Source organism: Triturus cristatus, chromosome 4_1 (genome assembly GCF_964204655.1).
Source record: "Triturus cristatus chromosome 4_1, aTriCri1.1, whole genome shotgun sequence".
Lineage (NCBI taxonomy): Eukaryota > Metazoa > Chordata > Amphibia > Caudata > Salamandridae > Triturus > Triturus cristatus.
In genome coordinates this window covers 203,709,606-203,732,543 of record NC_140585.1, presented here as the reverse complement: position 1 = coordinate 203,732,543, position 22,938 = coordinate 203,709,606, and the positions used below count along the sequence as shown (strand labels likewise).

Sequence of the window (22,938 nt, the reverse complement as noted above, 5' to 3'; positions counted from 1 at the left end):
AACAAACTGCGGTGCAGTAACAGCTTAACAGCTTGGGAAAATGTCATCAAAAGCTTCGAACTATCATACCCCAAAATAGACCCAATGAAACCTGGGCAAAACATTCAACGGAAAGTACTTAGCGGGCCAACAAGCAATCAAAGAATCCATCTTTCGGCAAACCAATATGCCAAATTAAGAAAAATAAGGGGGGAAACAAACAGAGCAATGCGTAGTCTCCATCAAAACTGCCCCGCAGGCAACAGGCAACTGGAACTAAGAAGGCTAGAGGCCTGCAACAAGAAAATTATTTGGCAAGCAAAAAGGGAGAACAACGAAATAATATGGGTAAAACTATTATACGGCGGCAGGTTTTAGCACACAGTCAAGAGGCTAGTGAACCCTACAGCTCCAGGAATTAACTCATATATAACGGAGGAAGCTTGGGTAAAATATCTAGATACTCATTTTAACGTGGAAGCAGGTGAAAATAAACAAGTCCTGGCGGTACACCAGCGCAGCCAGCAGCCCCTAAAACCTCCAGACTCAGAGCTTCCTCCCCCCTCTCAATAAAATTAATTGTGAACAGAATCTCAAATAGTAGAAAAAAGGGAGCACCTGGGCCTTACGGCTTACCACCAATTATATACAAGCAAGACCCAAACTATTGGGCAGGGGCAACATCTTGGAAAATGAACAATTACCAGACTCTTGGAAGGGATCGATTATCTCACCTATCTATAAGAAAGGCAGTAAGACCGAACCGAAGAACTACAGACTCATTGCACTCACTGACATTGAGGCCAAATATTATGCAGGCCTACTATTGGCAGAACTTACCGAGTGGGTGCTGGAAAAAGTCTAAATTCCAATTAACCAAACAGGCTTCCAAAAAAAACATGGGGACAACCACAAACATTCCCGTTCTTTCGCTTTTAATAGATGCTACAAAATCAATTAATAAGCCATTATTTGTCTGCTTTATTGACTACAAAGCTGCCTTTGATAGTATCAATAGAGGAAAACTGTGGGCAAAACTAGCCGGGTGGAAAATAGCCCCATACCTTCAGAATTAGCTAATCTTACTCCACTATAAGACATGGGTCCAAATCAAGTTGGGGGCCGGCGACAGTCTGTCAAGGAGAATATCAACCACCAAAGGTCTAAAACAGGGCTGTGTCCTTGCCCCAACCCTTTTCAACCTCTCCACTGACAACTGAAATCCCCATGCCATCCCCATGCTCCGAACTTGGGCGGTTTGACACTTTCAAACTTATTGTACGCCGACGATCTGATATTGATCTGTCGAACTCCAGTTGGCCTGCAGCATTTTATAAACTCCACAAGCAATTTTGAAGACAAGAACGGGCTAAATATAAAACTTGAGAAATCTAAAGTTTTGGTATTCAATCAGCGGCGCACCAAAAACCAACCGAGATGGCTGCTGGGTGGCAGGCAGCTGGAGACGGTCACGGAATACAAGTAGTTGGGAATAATCTTTGACAGGAAGGGTACATTCTACAAACAAAAAGCGTCTATCAAAGGCAGAGGGACCCAATTGGCCCATATGCTAAAAAACATCAAGCACAAAATAGCAGGCCCCAACCTAGTCCCTCTATTGGAAGTGTTTTGAGCAAAGCTTTTACCTTCAATTACGTACGGCAGCGAACCATTGAGAGGGGCAGACAAGACAATTTTGGATAAGGTGATCTTGAAAGCCATGAAAATAACATTTAATCTCCTGCAGTACTCCTCTCCAACACAATTAAGGCTAGAGTTTGGCCTTCAAAAACAGCAAATAACACAGAAGAGTGTCTATGCAAAGTGCTGGTACATAATAAAGGGAGCTAAGCCCGGCTCATTAAACTCATACCTATGGAAGGAGATGTTAAGGAAAAACGATGGTCCCACCATGGTCTACCTCCAGTCAGGAATAAGGCTGCTTGCTATTCAGGACCTGTAGGAATCTGGTCTTCCCTATAACAGCTTCAAGGTCTTGGTAAATACATCTGTAAAGATTGTATCCCTTGAAAAAGACAAAACAGACGTAAGTAGAAGGGCTCACAGCTGGTTTGTAATCCAGAGTTACTCAAGGTGTACGCCACAACCATACCTAGAAACAAGCTTCTCGAGAAACATAAAGGAAAGTTTCTTGGCTCTGAGGCTGGGAAGCTAACCTGCAAAGCCGCATTGACCACCATGGAAACACACACATCCAACAAACCAATACAGACTGTGTGGTGAGATCAAAGAGGATGTTTTACACTTATTGTGCATCTTCAAGAGTTTAGATGTGGAACAAACACAGTTTTTAAAGCTGCGCCTGAATGAAAACCATATACGAACATGTAGACATGCGGTTGAAGAAATCAAAACCTTCTCAGGTGCTTCACTGATACACCTGGTCCTTTTAAACCAACAAAGAAGAGATTGGCACAGAAGCTGTAATATAAAAGACATCTTTGTATTTAACCTCAGAAGAGGGAAAAATGCGTCATACAGTATTCTCAAATCACTGTAGGAGACCTTTCTAAGGAGTACAGAGAACAGGGGCCTTATATACCCACACAGGGGCTTAAAAGAAGGCGGTACAAGTACACATGAGAAGAGTTACACACATAGATGGTCATACAGAAACTGCACAGTCAACAAGTAGGAGGAGCAATAAGTTACTGACATCAGTTAGAACAGCCTGACAGTTCTATACTAGGAGCAGGTGCATTCTACTAGCTAGGCACTTCTGAGCATGTGCAAGACTCTGGAAGAGGGAAACAGCAAATGGCCAGCACATAGCTAACTAAAATGGCTGCCAAGTACAAAATGACTTTCAGCTCATGCTAAGAGATTAATGCAATCTTTAACAGATGGTCCTTTTAGCATGAGCTAAAGACATTTCCCATAATCCAGTAGGAAAACAGAAAATATGCACATTAATTTTTTCATAAATTTATCAATATCCTAATTCATTGCTTGGTGGGCATTTCTCATTCTAAATATTGTTCAGCGGGTATGTATAAGGTATAAGCAGGAGTACAAAGGGAACAGAGCATTGGGTTATGCAGATAGCAGGAGAGAGTAATTATTATTATCAGAAACAGAACTATTAGCTTTCTAGTCCTAAGCAAATCCTAGAACCATCCAGTAAAAACATTTTCAAGGCTCCTATGCATTTCAGTGACCATCCATTTCAACTTCAGAATAGCCAACAGCACATATCTAATAAAAACATTTTTGCTAGACTTTTCCAGTGTTTCCTGTATGAGGGCTAGAGTATCAATCATTATCAAGGAAATGGTAAAGTAACGTTTGTCAACTGCTCAGATGAACTTTTCTCTCGCAGAATAAACATTATTCCTAATACAAACATTAAAGCAGTCAGACATATTATTACAAAAATGATCGTGGATCCAGGGGACCAGGAGGACCACACAGGACCATGAGAATTAGGACGAAGAGCTGCAAAGGGCTGCTCCTCCTCAAAAATGGGACGACCAATGGGGTACATTTTCAACAAAAAACAAAAAGAAGTCCTTGGGAAATTAAAGCCGCTCTACAACCAACCAGACGGGAGTCTTCTCCCTGTGTCCGTTTGAGCCTCACAGGCAGGCTCTTGTTATTCCCACGGTGGAGCTGCACAACTCGCAACTCAGGAATCACGGCCCAGTTTCAAGGGAAAAGTTTCTTTTTTCAGGATAGGGCAATCACCCACCAGGGCAAATGCTCTCAGCGATTCTGTCCAGTGTCTCAGGCAGTGCACCAGTTTTCCTCACATCAATCTAACAGGCACCAGAGACACAGAACCTGTACCCTGAACTCAAGTCCTTCCCTAACTCCTGTATTGCTCTGCTTGCACACTGCTCTTTCTTTGGGGTCATAGATTGCATCCAGTGTATCCAGGTATCTCTTGACCAATAACCAAAAGGTGCTAACTTGCAGCCACTTTGGGACCAGGATTCAGAGGCCATATGCTAGGATCTCTGAAGCAACCCTTGTTGCAAAGGGGGTCACCTCAAGCAAGAATTTCCTTGCTGTTCTGGTAGGTCTGTGACTCTCAGCTGGGCATCAAAAACTTGATCCACGATTTCTCCTTTCCGATTTGTGACCCCGTCTTTCGCCCAAGACAGTGGCAGGGGTACTCACTTCACATCCCAGTGCTTCCGGCCTTTTACCTTCACTGAGGAACTGGTTGCCAGCAATGCCTGTGCTAGTTACCTTCACCTTGACTTCAAGCTGGACTGGTGCTGACTCTCCAAGCTGGATCTGATGTCCGCACCCCTCAGGCAATGGTAGTAAGGCAGCAAATATCTATTGCTGGACAGAACAAAAGGTCTTTAGACAAGGTACAGAAATAATCTATCAACAGAGAGGATACTCTCAGAATACTTCCTAGTCTTGGGACGCCCCATATATTAGCAAGGCACCCAAGAACCATTTTCATCTATGTGAGAGTAAAAAAACCACAACAGCCTGGACCCATTGGCAAGTATAAAAGGAACTCTTTGGTGAACTGGCAAGAGTAATACGTCACCCAATCCCAAGCAGCCAAGGAAGTCTGTGTTCATTTACTAAATTGTGAGGAAAAGAGAAAAACAATACAGACATACTCCAAATCCTTACATCTGTATATTCCTATCTTAATCATCTAAAGACCCTCAAGAAAAAAGGAAATGTTCTACACTTTTATTCATAGACTTTGCATTACTTGTACAGGACATCAGGCACTTCTAAAATGATTTCTCTTAATAAAAGCACCTACATTGTACGCTTGGGACCATGCTCTCATGTTATAGGAGCAACAGGAAAGTCGAAAACTGCTAATTTAACAGGGTTCCTATTATATAAAGAACTAAATTCTTCAACATAATGGGTACAGTTTCTCCAGTAGAACATATTGTGACAAACTCCTATAAAACAATTTTTTCCTCAAAAATGTTTGCTAAGGATCACATGGGCATCTTCCCTGAATTCTACTTTTCACAATCCAAACTATGCAACATCAGCTCTAGTAAGGACTGTCAGTTTATTTACACAGACTAGCTAATAAAAACTAGCAATGCCCTTGCACAACTGTATGTAGCATGAGAATAACAAACAATAGTGGTGTTATCACCTGAGAATTTTAGAACAAAAACTACCCACATCTAGTTCCCCTTAAAGATCAAATAAGGAAGCAGCAATCTAGACTACTCATCCTTTCATAATTTCATCAGACAGGATGGGAAGTAACATAGCAAATGTATTTATTCATTTTATTAATGCTAACAATGTTTAAAACAGTATTACTGAATAGCCAATTAAATGTCTCATGGCTATTTCACAGACAGTTGAGACAAGCTCAAAAGAAATTGAGAAAAAGAGAGAGAGAACATACATTTGCCTACCCTTAATTTGTAGAGGAGCTAGCCTCCTTCCCCCATTTTTGACAGTAGGAAACCTGTAACAGGTTTCATTCTGTCAACACTATCAACCCCTATTTGTAGCAACTGGGCATCAACAAACTCTGAGGAGGTAAATAGCACATTGGGCTAGCTAAAGAACATATTCCTTTAGCAAATGTAGAAGTGTAACATGAGGCCGTATGAATTCAAACTAAATCCCATTGCTTCCTTAATTCAGTCCTAAAAGCATTAGTGCTATATATATGGCAGAGCCATTCTCTTAATCAGAGCTCACATATACCATTATATTTCACTCTGTTCATATGAGTGCACAAAAACTTGATTTTGCCAAGAAAAGTAAGCAACACCTCTTTCTTTCCCTGCCCTGCCATTTCGTCATTTGCGCTGAGCCCTGCTAGGCTTCTAAATGTAGAACTTCGACCTTTAACCTATTCGCAGCTGTTCCATCTTGTGTTCAAGATTTTCTATGCAGTGCTCCCAATTCAAAGTGACCCTGGAGACTGAGAGCTCAACAACCCACTCCATTCCTGTCTACCAGCAATTCAGAGGTAAGCTTAATAACTTCTGCCAGTTTTTTGTACATATCTAAATTTGTAAGCAGTGTGCTTGTCTAGCAGTATAGATGTCAGCTATTCATTCTATACTTACATATGTGCATTTACTGGAGCCGAAGGCAGTTTAAAAGCTGCTCTGATTGGAATAACCTCATTTAAATAGTGAATTTTACTCAATTTCGACTTTGATGTTTGGGGCACTTAAAAATGAATATCCTACAATGTTTTTGCATAATAGTCATCCCCAGAATGTCCTCTACATATCCCAGAGATGTGGCATCAGAAATGTATAATGTATACCCTTATAAAAATGAGTTTTGTACGCCTGGGTAAAGTGACATTTCACATGTAAGTGACCCCCTATTGCTGTATAGCACTGCTTAAATTCAATTTGGAAGCTAGCAGTTCACAGCATCATTATTAGGCATTATAAATATTAAAAAACGAATTTAATTCACCCTTCTTAAATAATTTTTTTTTATATAATCAAAATATATATATTTTTTTTTTAATAAATCCAATCATTTTGATGAGTCCCCATATGAAAAGGAAGCTGCATCCCTTGCCTATCATATTTAAACGCATTCATTCATAACCCTAAGCACAGAAGTCTAAATTGAAAGTCTGCGCCACTTTTAAAAGACAGTCATTATTATTTAACATTAAAAACCACTCTTATCCTCATTTAAAAAGGCATTAAGAAAAGAAATCCCTACTGTCAATCTGTTCTCTGTTATCCAAAAATAATGAAACTTTATTTCTAACTTTTAAAACAGCAGTCTGAAATGAAGGATTTTACACCGTGTTTGCACTGACTTAAGATGTAGTCGACTTCAGCTATTTTCTTACTGTGGCCTGGAGTCAGAAATAGCCTCATGTTTACACAGCTGCTTGACAGGAAAAGGCGTCGAATCCACACACCTTTAAAGCCAGCCTTTCAAGCCAGCACAAATCTGTTGTTCTGTAATGTGTATTTAGTTCAGCAACAACCAACTCACTCAGATAATGTGAATGCCTTTTAATACCTAATACAGAAGGATACATGCTGTGACATTTTGTATCTTAATTTATTTATTGCAAAACACACAATTTCATTTTTTGAAGCTTTTTTTTATTCCTATTCAATGTGGATTCTAATTTTATCTTTAACATTGTGGCAATTTGCACACATGTATAGTGTCTCACTCTGTCAATTTAATGATAGCGTGCAGCTATTTAGCATATATTATATAATTCATTGCTGGATTATTTTAAAATATATATTATTTTAATAATTTTTTGCATAACAGAATTATCACAAAAAAACCACACTGACCTCATTCCAGACAGTTTCAAAATGGTGTCATATACATAATACAGGGCACTTAAGGTGAGCCATTCTTGCACCAAGAGCGCAATCGTTACTTACTCACACAAGTACCACTAATGACAAACCACAGACATTTAAACACACATTTAACCCACAGATCAACACTTAGGACAGAAACAAAAGACAGTCCACAGACAGTACTTAAACCAAACCTTTTCTGAATACTAGTTGTAAGTCATATTCACTAGATTTGGCTGGCAGAACACCAGGAAAAAAACGCTCTGCATAACACCACTTGAATGTTACGAAGTGCACAGACCAGGATCCTTTCTATGTACATATTTAGTTCCTCGGGGTACTAGTCACCAAGGAAGAAATACATTTTATACCTAAACCTAGTTAAGTATCCCCTCTAGGGGAGCCGGCAAATTCTATATAAGTTCCAAAATGGCACCTCCAAGAAAGCAACACATTCTATGATGAGTGCTAAGAACAGGCATGCCAAGAATATTGCAGCATATACAATATTATACACAAAGTAGCACTTAACTCAAAGTGTGCTGTTCAAGTTTACAAATGTTTCTCATTACCTGCCTCCATAAATTGCATTTTATGTATTTCCAAATTCCAAATATTGGCCAATTTCCATACAAGTCCAAAAAGCGTCGCAACAAACATCCTTACCAAGCACAAAAATCTCCAACCTCAGTGCCAAGTTCTGAGTGACGAAACGGTTATTTTTAGAATACACACGCCAAAAATGTTCTCAGTCAGGAGTGGTAAGCAGTTGGAGGAGTCAAATCAGGAAGACCAGAAATATACTGGGCTGCAGAGACAGAATCTCAGTTTTAGGGTACCTTTTTACTAGAGTCCTGTTCTGTCCTCCCCAGTAGATTCCTGTCTCCCATCAAGATCACTCCCTTGGATAGCCACTTCTCTGGTCCTTTTAAACCAACAAAGAAGAGATTGGCACAGAAGCTGTAATATAAAAGACATCTTTTTATTTAACCTCAGAAGAGGGAAAAATGCATCATACAGTATTCTCAAATCACTGTAGGAGACATTTCTAAGGAGTACAGAGAACAGGGGCCTTATATACCCACACAGGGGCTTAAAAGAAGGTGGTACAAGTACACATGAGAAGAGTTACACACATAGATGGTCATACAGAAACTGCACAGTCAACAAGTAGGAGGAGTAATAAGTTGCTGACATCAGTTAGAACAGCCTGACAGTTCTATACTAGGAGCAGGTGCATTCTACTAGCTAGGCACTTCTGAGCATGTGCAAGACTCTGGAAGAGGGAAACAGCAAATGGCCAGCACATAGCTAACTAAAATGGCTGCCAAGTACAAAATGACTTTTAGCTCATGCTAAGAGATTAATGCAATCTTTAACACGGTGAAGGCTTGCTTTGAGGGTAAAGATGTCCGAGTGGCTTGCAGCTTTATTCACTTCATTATTGCAGTAAAAACAAAACTTATTTCGCCAGCACCCTAATAAATTAATCACCAATTCACTCTCACTGACTGTTAGCTATTTACAGGAAGCTGGTCGTAATCAATTCATATCCTCTTGGATGACCAATTTTAATTCTTATGCTAGCTTGGCCAAAATTTTACAAACAATTTACAGACACCTGCACCGGGCCCGGGATTGTTTTCAAAGCTGACATTTTCTGTCTTCTAAGATACATATAGAATTTTTATCGCCAGTAATACATGTTAGTTTTACATTCTCTTTATAGTATAGAAAATCAGTGTAATTTTATAGAAACGTGTTGTTTTACTCATTTTATATATGTATGTCACTGATTGCAAAGGTTTGTACTAATCACACAATAAAGGTTATATTTACATTTACGTTCATTTCTCTAAGCAGCATACTAGCTACAAATTCAACTGTAGCAGGTGTTGTTGACTGCTTGCAATTTCAAGCATATCCCTAACAACATACTTCTTTTTATTTTCCCAAATTCAATCACAGAGTTAGTTACTGTATTTTGTTAACTCACTACCTAATTTTAGTTACCTGCATATCTCCACCATCCAATGAAATATGTTATTTTAGTTTGCAGGTGCTGTCCTCCATTTTAACTGCCTTTCATCTTTGCAACTGCCTCATTCAGCTGCAGCCTTTTTCCCTGTGATACTACTTGTTAGACTCGGGGATCTCTGATTGGCGCAAGGATGTCCTTGTGTCAAGTAGGGACCCTCTCCTCCACATCAGGGCACAGGATAACCCCTTTTGGAATGACCCTTGCTCACCCTCTAGGTGCGTGGCGTGAGCAGCCAAGGCGATTCTTCAGGCGTTGTTGGTTAAGCAATTATAATCACACACACAGTAAATACATCAATCTCCCCCAGAAACGGACACCAGGCTTAGGTATGTGAAAATACGCTTCTTTATATAAAAATAGTTATCTCAATACGCAGACTTATCACAAGACTAGTAACGTTGTTTCTATGCCACCAGATTATAAAGCAGGCAAGCGGTTCCTTAAGCGGATGCTTCTTTAGTCTTTTACCAATGTCACTTGGGGGATTCCAGTCTTGACTTACTGCAGGCCTACCGCGGCTCACGCATCTGTCGTGAGCACGCCTGCGCCGTGCACAGCTCCCCCCGGCGGCTCCGGGGCAGCGGGAGGTGAGACGGGCGTTCGGTGCGGTGAGGATTTACGGGGAAATAAGGCGGTGCGGGCCCCGAGCCTGATACTGGAACTCCTTTAGCAACGTTGTGTGGAGAGTCGGCACGGGTCGGTGCGACGCTCAGCTTTGGGAAGTGTTCTTGGGTCCTCAATCAGCGGGTGTGGGCAGGTAGGCAGGCGCGGCCAGCGACCCTTAGCACGGCGGTGCAGGGGGGGTCTCCACAGCGGGGGCGGCACGGCCTGAGGTGTTCCGAGGATAACGAAGCGGGGTCACAGGGCAGGGTCCGTGCAGCTGGTGACCCGGCGAAGATCACGATCATCGGAAGGATTCCGGCGGGAGGGGTGACAGCGCTTTCAGCGCGCTCCAGTGGCAGGCGGTGACAGAGGCGCAGACAACCTAGCCTGGGGCGGCTCCGGATGGAGCGGGGCTCTCACGGGGTTAAGGCGGCGAGCTCCCGAGTGTCACGGCCCTAGGAGGGGGCGATGAGGGGCGCAGTCCCTTTCCAGCGGGATGCACACACGGCTCGAATTGGAGGACGAGCAAAAGCACAGAGAACCCACTGGTCCTGGGGTTCAGTTCAGGGGGCAAGCTTAGATCAAGCCCTTGGAGAATGTTCAAGCACAAAGCAGCAAAGTCTTTTCAGCAAGTCTTTTCCTCTCCTTTCTCAGCAAGGCAAGCATCAGGCCAGTCCTTCCAGCGTCTTCTTCTCCTCCTAGTCGGGCAGAGGTTCTTTGTGGTAAACAGGATTCTGATTTGCAAGGAGCAGGGCTCCTACTTTTATACTTTTATACCACATTTCTTTTGTTCTTTCAGGCCAGGGGGGCCTTCGCATAACCGTTCTCAGTCCTGAGCACTTTGTTGGGGGTACTCTGACTTCTGCTTTCAGTATGAGGGGCAGGCACATCAGCCGCTCCACAGGAGGTGGAGCCGGCATTCAGGGGGCAAGTACTTGCAGGAGCACCTTGTGGACAGCGCTTCGCCCGTCCTGGGCCAGGTGCAGGCTGAGTCATCAGTCGCTCCCCAGGGGTCAGAGCCAGCATTGTGGTAGTGGAGCACTGCCCTATTCAGAGTCCATGGGGCACTCCCACCTCCCACCAAGGTGTCCTCCCACCATTCGCTACCTGTCGTCCCCCCAGCCCTGTCACTCACATAGCCCAGACAGTCAGCTACACGCACAGCAGAGGCGGGCTGAAGTGGTCAAGCGAGTAAATACTAACTTTCTAAAAGTCGTATTTACAAACCCAGGATAGTAAAATAAACTTGGCTACAAGAAGTATTTTATCATTCCGAGTTCAGGCATACGAAACATATCTCTCTACCATGTTCCCTGAGCCTGCTGGGATTATAGAATGTAATAATTCCAGCAGCTCATCTGGCCTAAGGGGAAGAGGCAGCCTTGCAATAGTGAACCACGAATATGGCGGTAATTCACTACTATGACAGGCCACACACTCAGGGCTTGTCCTACCTTACACCTACAATGCAGCCTGCCCGTGGGCCTACCAGAGGGGTGACTAACATGAGGCAAAGGGAAGGTTTTGGAGGCGGGCAAGTGTGTGCACTTGTCCGGCCAGCGTGACAGTACGGGACTGCACGCGGGGTCTGCAGTGGCAGACCCAGGACACATTTTACATGGCCGCTGGTGTGGGTGGAGCAACCAGCGCTGCAGCCCACTAGCGGCATTGGCACTCACAAGCCCTGGCACTCCGGGTGCACTTTACTGGGGACTGACAGTGAATCCAATAAACCAATCATGTATATCAATTATGAACACTTTATCTAGGGAGCACTTGCGCTGCGGCACGGATTAGCCGTGGCGCGGCGACCTGAGTGGACAACACCAGCAAAACAATCGAGGCACACCATCAAAAAGTGGAAGGGAAACTCACGCCAAGGTGCCAGGTCTAACACTACTACTTACCTACAAAATGTTCAGAGTGGGATTGTAGATCATAGTTTTATGTTTTGGGCCAGAGAGAGTAATAGAAAGAGAGCCATTGACATGGACTTGGGTTTGCCTAATAAAGACTTGGCCAGAGAGGGTTAAAGTGGCATCAGTCCCTGTCTTTGGTTGTCCGAGTTTCATTTGTTCCCGACGAGGAAGACCGTGCCACGCACATCCGAGCAAGTAGAGATTGAGTGACCCTTCGGCACCGTCTCTGGACACAACCTATCTTCTTTTCTATATATCAGACGTTGGCACGGTTACCGACCACAGATACAGAATTTAAGGTCTCATGAAAACCTAGGTTCAGAATACATAGACACTATGGCATGTCTGTGAGCCAGGCAAGAAGTGCTAAGCTCTGTTCCATTAAGACTGGATGTAACCAAACACCAGGTGTGTGATACTAAAGAATCGTCTAAGAATATAAAAATAAGCTCAGAAGTGCTGGCAGGATCCGTATGGACATTGCTTACTAAAGGATTCATGAAAGTATCTATGATTTTAACTGTTGGGACTGTACTATATTATTCCTGAAGAAGGTGCCGGCTGTGAATCTTGGCCCACCGAAACGCGTCGATGCTTTTATAAAGGAAAACCACTCAAAATCCAGTAACACTGATTTGTGTGACATATCATTGATAAGGACACTGATTCTGGTCACAATTTATGCAACTTTCTGATTTGGTGTTTTCCTTATGTGAACAAGACTATAAGTTGAATTTGTTCCTCCCATGCTGTTCCCAATTTTAATGTTGTGTTTTTCATTATTGTATAGGTCGTGTTTTAATTTTGAGTACATTACATGTTTTTTACATGTTTTTTAATATTCATATATTGATACAAAGAATTTGTCTCTTTGTTGCATCAGTAACTTTATTGATTGTGTACACCATTTTTATTATATCCAATAAATTTGTCTGATTTATTTCTTCTTATTGATTTTTTATGCTGCTGCTGTCCATCCTCATCCCCTTGGTATGAAAGGAGTATAGGTTTGAATGGTTTGTTGACAAGGAGGTTTTTTCTTGACTGAGACCTCATGATTGTGCAGTGAAGGCAATGACCTAGTCAAAATTACTGGGGTAAGACTGGAAATCCCAATTAAGGATACCTTTGGTGAATTAATGGCACTTTTCCAATATACTGCCTTGGTGTTCTCCAACATTTTGCCAAAAGCAGAAATGGAACCTGGCAAACAAATTGTGAACACAAGTAGACAAATCCAGGAAACATGTCAATAAAACTATCTCTACATTCCTCATATACCACAATATTGGCACTATATATACAACAACAATTTATGATTTGTTATGGACTGAATAGATTGAAATGATGGAGTTAATTTCACAGGGAAAGGCAACAGGGTGTTCCTCAACAACTTGAAAGACTGCATGTTGTCTTATGTGTAGGTGTCACCTACATGCCATAAACACAAATGATCTTTTCTGAGCCAACCCTTTTCCCAAGCACTGTTATATTTTTGTTTTCAAATCCTTTTTTTAAAATTTCTTATGAAACTGTTGCAGATCCCCAACCAAATTAGGAGTCTGTAGGATCCACAGATCTGTTCTTAACCAAAAGCACACATTCAGCACAAAACAATAATACATTTAATATGTTGGTATGACTCTGTGGATCTGTGAGTGGCTGAATAAGTAGTTTCTTATGGGCGTGTGAGTGGGTCTGTTAGTGGCTGTATGGGGGTGTATGTGTGTATGTCAGTGGTTGTATTGTTGTGTCAGTGGTTGTGTGAGTAGAACTGTGCATCTATGAATTGGTATGTCAGCGGAGGTATGTATCTGTGAATGGGTATATGGAGTGTGAGTGGCTGTCTGTGCTGGTGAGTGGCTATGTAAGTGGCTGTGTGGGCAAGTGAGTGGGTGTGTAAGTAGCTGTATGACTTTCTGACTGGATGTGTGAGTGACTGTATGGAAATATAAGTGGGTGTATGAGTAGCTGTTTGGCTATGTGAGTGGGTGTGTAAGTAGTGGTATGGGTTTGTGAGTGTGTATATAAGTTTCTGTTTGGGACTGTGAGTGGGTGTGTCAGTGGTTATATGGGTAGTTGAGTGGGTGCCTCAGTTGTTTTATGGGTCTGTGAGTGGGTGTCTCAGTGGATGCATGAATCTGTGAGTGGGTGTATCAGTGGCTGAATGGGTCTATAAGTAGGTGTGCCAATAGCAGTATGGGTCTGCAAGTGGGTGCATAATTGACTGTATGGTTATGTGACTCAGTGAGTGAGTGGTTGTGTGAGTGGGTGTTTGAGTGGCTGTACAGGTTTGTGAATGGCTGTGTCAGTGGTTGTATGGGTCAGTGAGTAGGTGTGTGAGTAGAAGTATAGGTCTGTGAGTGTGTGTGTGAGTGGCTGTATAGATCTGTGAGTAGATGTATGAGGAGCAGTATGGGTCTCTGAATTTGTGTGTTTGTGGTGGTATGGGTTTGTGAGTGGGTGTGTGAGTAGGTGTGTGGTTGCGAGAGTGGATTTGTGAGTTGCTATATAGGTCTATGAGTAGGTGTTTGAGTGGCTGTATGAGTCTGTGAATTGGTATATAAGTCAGTCAGTGAGTAAGTGTGTGAGTGGCTGTATAGGTCTGTGAGTGGATGTGTCAGTAGCTGTGTGGATATATGAGTGAATGCTTCAATTACTATATGGGTCTATAAGTGGATGTGTGAGTGGCTGTGTGTGTCAGTAAGTAGGTGTGTAAGTGACTGTATAGGTCTGAGTGCATATGTGAGTGGCTAATGGGGTCTCTGAGTGGGTGTATGAGTGACTATATGGGTCTCTGTGTAGATGTGTGAGTAGGTTTGTAGGCATGTGACTGGGTGTACTAGTAATGGTATAGGTCTGTGAATGGGTGTGTTAGTGGTTGTGTGGGTCAGTGAATGGGCGTGTAAGTGGCTGAATGGGTTTGTGAGTGGGTGTGTAATTGACTATATGGGTATGTGGGTAGGTGTGTGAGTGGCTGTATTGGTCTATGAGTGGATGTATGAGTAGCTGTATGGGTCTGTGAATCGGTAGGTAAGTAAGTCGGTGAGTAGTTATGTGAGTGGCTGTATGGGTTGGTGAGTAGATGTGTGATTGGCTCTATGGCTGTGTGACTGGGTGTGTGAGTGGCTGTATGGGTCTGTGAGTGGGTGTGTGGGTGTTATTATGGTTGTGTGAGTGGGTATGTAAGTGGTGCAAAGGGTCTGTGAGGGGGTTTGAGTGGTTCTGTGAGTAGGTATATATATTTTTTAATTTCACAAAGGATCTCCAGATCTATTGCAGAGTCACAACGGAGCACACTAGGCACCACAATGGATTCACAAATCCCCTCTATTGCGATTATGCCCACTACAAACTATGTACAGTTGGCTAACAGATAGTACTATACCCCCATCAGCCAGGACCCGACTATGAGCTTGAACTCTCAGATCTCTTACATTGTGACCTCTGTTGAGGCACAAGGATGGATCAGCAAGAATATATCTGATTTCCTGGTTAATAAACAACCAAAGATTCCATACCTTTACATTTCCCTCAAAATTCATAAGGGGCAACAACCCCCCACAGGCATCAGCACTCTTTTAGACCCACCATAAAAATTGTGACCACTTTTTACAACCACTGGTAAAAGAGACATCCTCTTTCATGCAGGACACCAGAGATGTCCTTAATCTCACAGAAGACACAAATGATACACTACAAATTGACCTACTAGTTACCCTCAACGTAGAGGCACTCTACACCAATGCCCCACAAACAGCAACCCTGGATGTAATAGAGTGTGCCCTATGATCTGCCGAGTGGACATCACTTACCCGGTGAGTTTTATCATTGAATGTGCCAACCTGGCTCTGACTGAGAATTTTTTCCAATACGATGAGCAATTGTATCACCAAGCACAGAGGACTTCCATGAGGAGTACATTCGCCCACAGTCTAGGATGCCTCTATTTGGCTGTGTTTGAGAGAGACAAGGGGGAAATTTACTAAAAAGTCACGCAATGCAGTGCAGCCACCCGTGAGGCTACGCTGGATTGCGTGAGAGGGAGGGAGAAAGAGAGCACCATATCTTCAAAGATATGGCTATCTCCTCCCCAAAACCTTGCGCCGGTGCCGATTACAGCTGCCGTCCACCATGCACACACCTTAGAGCCACAGCGCTATGGTGTGTGCATAGCAAAGGTTTTGTACAGGAATGGTGATCTTCCTGTACAAAATACTATGCTAGACACAAGGGAAAGCTTTTCCCACTTTGTATGTCTGCTGCACAGTGCAGCACACATGCACAGTCTGAAAAGGAAGGAGAAATGAAATCATTTCTCCTTTCTTGGGCCTAGTTGAAAAGGGCGCAGTTTTCTCACGCTAAACCCAATCTACTGTTTCTAGTAAATTGGGTTTAGCGTGAGAAACCTTGGGTGGTTGCATGGGAACGCCCATTCCCCACCCGTGGTACGCCCCCATGGTGCAAAGTAACACGAAGCAAGGGAAAGCGCTGCTTCATATTACTTTTGCGTTATTTCCTGCACTAAACTTGTTTAGCGCCGGAAAGAAAATTACAAAAAAAAGATTTTGCATTGTTTTGCATCACTTTTGTGACACAAACATGCCCCAAAAGCTTAGTAGATCTGCCTAAAGGTCTTCCATGATTCCAACCCCTTCAGCACCAACATTTCTCTCTGGTTTGAATATATTGATGACATCCTCATCTTCTGGAAAGGAGCTAGGATAGCGTGGTCATTTCTGTAGTTTGATAAACACTCTGAATCCCTAACTATTCTTGCAACATTTCTGATGAAAAGCTCCCCATTCCTTGACCTCATGATATGCCAAAAATGGTTTAGACTACAGACTACTACAAATAGAAAGCTCACTGATTATACCAGCTTTCTCTTGTACAGAAGCCACCATCCCAAATCACTAAGGCATAACCTTCCCTACAGACAGTTTTTACGACTGTGCCATAACTGCAGTAACACACAAGACTTTGACACACAGGCACAACTGCTATCTCACAATCTGGTGGCAAGGGACTGTGAAAAAATGTGACAGGAATAATAACAGAGAAGCCTTATCAGAAACACGTACAAGACCACAAGAGGACATACTGACCTGAATGACCACTTTCACACCTGACTCCAACAGAGTCCATAAAGTCATAAGAAAACACTTGGGTATCTCACAAATAGGCAGCCTATCATTACCACCACCCAGTTTTGCCTTCAAACATACCTTCAATCTAAAGGACATGCTTGTGCACACTAGATCATATAAATCTACAAGAAACAAACAAAGACCTTTATGGGGCCAACTCCCGGTCTAGGGGTTCTTTCTCATGCGCAGTTTGTGCCTTCGCAGATGCACCAAAAGAGGTCAAACTCACAGGTACATTCACCTGGCACCAGAGAACTCATACACACTGCAACACAAAAATTGCATATATAGGGAGATATGCCATTCGGAAATTCAATTCAGATTCCCTCCTGACCGACCCCATCAAAACGGGTCAGTCGGAAAGGAATCCAAATGTCCGATTATGATGCGGTCTGGACGGCTACAACTGCCGTCGGAGCCGTTTCAGTCTGCATCATAATCAGGCCCATAGTATTAAAAATAAACCCTACAAATTAACTAAAAAAGTAAACATTATAAAGACATACTATTTTAGAAATGCAATTTGAAAAACCTTGATAATTCACTGAAAAAAACAAAGGTTAAAGGGATCTTATAGTTAGGCTCAGATTTCACTCACACAAAACCATAGAAATCCAGCAGTTATTCTTACCTGAGCTAACTATAACTTATGCCCCCACAATGCGCTGCTTATGACCTCAGATATTACATCACTTATGTCATGATCAGTGACAGCATGGATGACATCACTGTTGATTTCATCAATTAACTACTCACACATCCACTCAACTATCCATAACCTCATATATACCCACTCAACCACTCACATACTCATTCACAGACCCATACATATAAAATACACCCACTCACTTATCCATAGAGCCCCTCCCACAACCCCACACGGTGTTCCTTACAGCTACTCATATAACCAGTCACTCACCCATAGAGCCACTCACATACCCATGCATCTACTCACACACCCACTCACTCATATAGCTGCTCACACACCCACTCCTATAGCCACTCACTCAGCCACTTACTCATTCATACAGCCACTTACACATCCACTCACACATCCATGCAGCAAATCATACAGCCACTCACTCACCCATATAACAATGCATACATCCACTCACTCACTCATACAGCCACTCACATACCTACTCACTCACTAATACAGCCATTGACACAGTTAATCACTCTCCCATACAGCTACTCACACAACCAAATTATACTCATTTTCAATTTCATAGTATTATGGATAGACAATTCCAAAAATGTGCAACAGCCAAATGTTGCACATCTATAATGCTATGAAATTGAAAATTAAAAGAAGATAAAAAATAATATGCTCTAGAGGTTGACTTGTGTGCTGTATGGTAACTTCTACTGTCGTTTTGGAAGTTGGAAATTATAAAAAGAATTTCTTTAAGTGATGTAAAGATCCTACTGTGCTCCTCAAACCTTTTTTTTTTTTCAGTTAACCCAAAGAGATGAGCACATTTGGTAATAATAGGGATAAACTGTGTGCAGATGAAGTCTAGGCCAAAATCGGAGTGTGTGTACTATTGTCTTTATACCATCCTTATATTTCTTTGTACTTATAAATCTTCCAGATGATTTCATGTATTTGTGGCGGAGGGAAATGCAATGGTAGAAGGAGATGATAAATTTTAGAGAAAATAGGGGAATTGGAGGACAATGGGTAAATAATGTTAGCCAAGCTCTTGAAATAACGTTTGAATATATAATGAAAATTGTGTTGTAAAATGCCCATTATTGCCATTTTTTCTAAATTAGCTTTAAGGGAATACATCCCCAAACCCTCCTTGTAGCGGTTAGGCTCACTGGCTGCCCCCGCTATGCACTATATAGGTAGTGGTTAGACACAATTTCCCAGGGCTGCTTTGGCTTCCCATTCTGGCCCTGAGGCAAGCTCATATTGTGGGGTTCTCCATTGAGTCACCGAGTGTTCAAATGAGGATCTTATTCTCTGCACAAAAGGACTGAGCTAAGGTACAAAAACAAAAAAATGTGGCTCGGGGAGAGAGGGTGCTAAGAGTTTATGTTGGTTCTTGATGCACCCTCTGTATAAATATACAAATGGGAGGAAACAACTTCTAGGCACACATCTCCATATATGCCTATCTTCTATGTTGTGATGGGCGTAACTCGAGCAATACCGTGTAGTGTAGACAAACAGAATTATCCAGGAATCCTGTGAGGTTATGCAGATTTATGAGAGATGAGTAATTCTGCATTTAGAGCAATCTCTTAAAGCAAAAATTCCTCCTCGTGCACAAATGGACGCAAGGATGCATTTTTTGCCAAGAAACAGTGCTAAATGCAACAGAAAATGAATAGCAAGCACAAGCAGCCACTCACACTCACTAAATGTGTTCTTGGGGTGGGTTTTCGCCCAGTTGCAGCTGGGCTTTTAGAGCTATTTTGTCAACCAGAAATGCCTCCTCACATTCAAAATAGATGTGAGGATGCTTTTTGTGCTAAGAAACACCTCTAAATGCAGCAGAACGTGAATAGCGAGCCTGAGCTGCCTCTCACTAAATGTGCTCTTGCCATATGATTTTGTTCCCAAATATTTAATAATGCAGTATTGCCTATATTTCTCCCATTACTCCAGCATAATCGAAATTCGGGGGCAGATTTATGTTTCCTGGCGCATCCCTGCAAATCAGCAAGGATACGCCAGGAATGATGCGTCACGCAAGTTTACCCTTGCGCCACACATGATGCGCCGCATTTACAATGCGGCGCATCATGGCGCAGGAATAAACAGATGCGTGACGCATCCGATGGCGTAAGGTTGGCGCAGTGCTACAGTTGCGTCGCAAGCGCGACGCAACTCCAGCACTGTTCCAACCTACCCTTTCCCTAACATGGTGCGTCAAGCCTTACGCCTGCTTCAAGCAGGCGAAGGGTTTTGGCGCATCAGTGTTGGGAAAGTGACTCAGTCAAATCTTATAGATTTGACTGAGTCACTTTTCAGGGGCGTTCCTGCGACGGAACGCCCCCCCCCTCTGTCGACACGCCCACGTGAAACCTGACGCAGGTTTTACGTGGCGCAGGGCTTTACATCGTGACGCATCTCCATAGATGCATCACGATGTAAATATGCCGTAACGTGGCGCAGGGTTTACACTGCCGCTGCGTCACAATTGTGACGCAACGGCGGCGTAAAAGTGGCGCATCTCCAATATAGATCTGCCCCTCGGTCTATGCCACTGCTTATGAGCAAACTTCCTATTGCAGACTCTAGTGGCCTGCTCCTGCAGGAAGTTTTTTATATTCCACTCAGACTATACCTGGATGGAAGGAAGAAGTGAAGAATTGGACTATCATTGTTCTCTCTCTATATGGTCAGCTGTCGTGCTCCATCTTGCAGTCATTGGTTCTAGCCAAAAGACATCCACTGTCATCTGAGGCAGCCCTAAAGATAGTTGCACTAAAGGTGATCAAGAACTATCTCATGAATGCCACTATTGTGATGTTCACAACCACTATTGCAAAACGATGAACATCTAACTAGAGAGTATTCACATTGTTAAAAAAAATGGATGTATGTCGTTACAACGCACACTTTTACAACGCATGCACTTACAACGCATTTTTTACAATGCACAATCCATTACAACGCATGACATTACAACGCAGGACACTACAACGCATTTTTAAAAACTACCTTTACAACGCATTTCCATTTCATTGCATACTACCTTTACAACGCATACCATTACAACGCATAATATTAAATTGCATTTAAGGTAAGTATTAGATAGTATAGGGGTAAAAATTACTATTCTAACTCCAGGGGGTGCAACAGTAGGGTAAGTGTTGGATAGTATAGGGTTAAAAATTACTATTCTAACTCCAGGGGGTGCAACAGTAGGGTAAATGTTGGATAGTATAGGGGTAAAAATTACTATTCTAACTCCAGGGGGTGCAACAGTAGGGTAAGTGTTGGATAGTATAGGGGTAAAAATTACTATTCTAACTCCAGGGGGTGCAACAGTAGGGTAAGTATTGGATAGTATAGGGGTAAAAATTACTATTCTAACTCCAGGGGGTGCAACAGTAGGGTAAGTGTTGGATAGTATAGGGGTAAAAATTACTATTCTAACTCCAGGGGGTGCAACAGTAGGGTAAGTGTTGGATAGTATAGGGGTAAAAATTACTATTCTAACTCCAGGGGGTGCAACAGTAGGGTAAGTGTTGGATAGTATAGGGGTAAAAATTACTATTCTAACTCCAGGGGGTGCAACAGTAGGGTAAGTGTTGGATAGTATAGGGGTAAAAATTAATATTCTAACTCCAGGGGGTGCAACAGTAGGGTAAGTGTTGGATAGTATAGGGGTAAAAATTACTATTCTAACTCCAGGGGGTGCAACAGTAGGGAAAGTGTTGGATAGTATAGGGGTAAAAATTACTATTCTAACTCCAGGGGGTGCAACAGTAGGGTAAGTGTTGGATAGTATAGGGGTAAAAATTACTATTCTAACTCCAGGGGGTGCAATAGTAGGGTAAGTGTTGGATAGTATAGGGGTAAAAATTACTATATTACGCGTTGTAATGGTATGCGTTGTAATGGTAGTATGCGTTGTAATGGAATGCGTTGTAAAGGTAGTTTTTAAAAATGCGTTGTAGTGTCATGCGTTGTAATGTCATGCGTTGTAATGGATTGTGCGTTGTAAAAAATGCGTTGTAAGTGTAGTGCGTTGTAAAAGTTGCGTTGTAAAGGTTGTTCCCCAAAAAAAATCATTAATATTAAGGTAGTCTATTTATCAGGGTTACTCCAAGGTGCAGTCATTCTCCTTATGTGCTGACACCGACTGCATCTTTAAACAGTATAAATTATTCCACTATCCAAGACTTGGGAAAAGGGGTTGGGATGGCTACGTTCTAGTGGAAATGGCCAATAGGGACCAACTTCCAATCTCCCTTAGAGAAGACAAGTGTTCTCAGAACCTCTTTCAAATGGGGAAAAGGTATCAGACTGTGACTCTTTCGCAGACAAAGAACAAAATACCATGGCTGCAGGGTTGACGCTAAATGCATACAACAGTTCTCAGTCATTTATGACTTTTACCCATCACAGGGTAATATAGTTGAATTTGCACTGAAGTACACTCATAATGGACAACGTAGCATTAATGGTAACAGCAGGGATAGAACTACTGGTGGGTGGTGCAACATCATTGTAGAGCTACTCCATTTTGGATGACTTACCTTTGATAATGAATGTCTTTTTCTTTTCAGAATGTGTTCTACTGATTAAGTCACCTGGAATGTACATGAATCATGACATCAATGCAGTAAACAGACAACAAGCAGAGACAAGCAACCAACGAAGTAATGTCTCTCTGGTATAAGTGAATATCTGAACTACCAGCTTCAAAATGTTTCTGGGATTTTTTTATGATTAATTTACAAAGAGACAATCACCTTAAGAAAGTGAACTGACTCTAAATAATGATTTACTTATAAACATAATAAAAATGCTATCTTTGAATTTGTTGTGTTTTTTGGGGGAAATATAAGGGCACTTTCTTTTGAAACATGTATAACAATTTAAGTATAAATGTCTCTTTACTAAAAGGTTTTGTTAGTATCTTTGTTAGAGTCTTTGACCTATGGGCCTGGTTTACAAAACATCTTTGATTGTAGTTTTCACATCGTAATGTTGTGAATCAAGATTTGAAAATGTTTTTGAATTGTAAAATTGACTTGTGATGTTGGCACATTTGGCACTCTGGCAAATTTTCCAGGATTTAAATTGGAGTGTGAAAGAAAGTCCTGGCCACCATGCAGAAGCATGAGAACAACCATTGTGACAAAGTAGATTCAGCACCTTGGCAAAATTCCCAGCACAATTAATATAGGATTGGGTGTGTGACATGAAGCCCTGTCTCACCATGCGGAAGTAGGTGAACAACCAGAAATGCAAAAATTGGGAGTATGTGGGCATTCAC

At 42.2% G+C, this 22,938-nt stretch overlaps 1 protein-coding gene across 1 annotated transcript in view; it reads left to right on the top strand.

Annotated features, from left to right (window-relative positions):
- LOC146854044 (alpha-N-acetylgalactosamine-specific lectin-like) overlaps nucleotides 1-22,478 on the top strand; it is a 238,684-nt gene extending 216,206 nt beyond the window's left edge. The window contains exon 7 of the mRNA XM_085650490.1: nucleotides 22,226-22,478. Coding sequence (XP_085506616.1) covers nucleotides 22,226-22,244 — 19 coding nt within the window. The 3' untranslated portion in view covers nucleotides 22,245-22,478. The remainder of the gene's footprint in view (nucleotides 1-22,225) is intronic.
- Nucleotides 22,479-22,938: the final 460 nt, after the last annotated feature.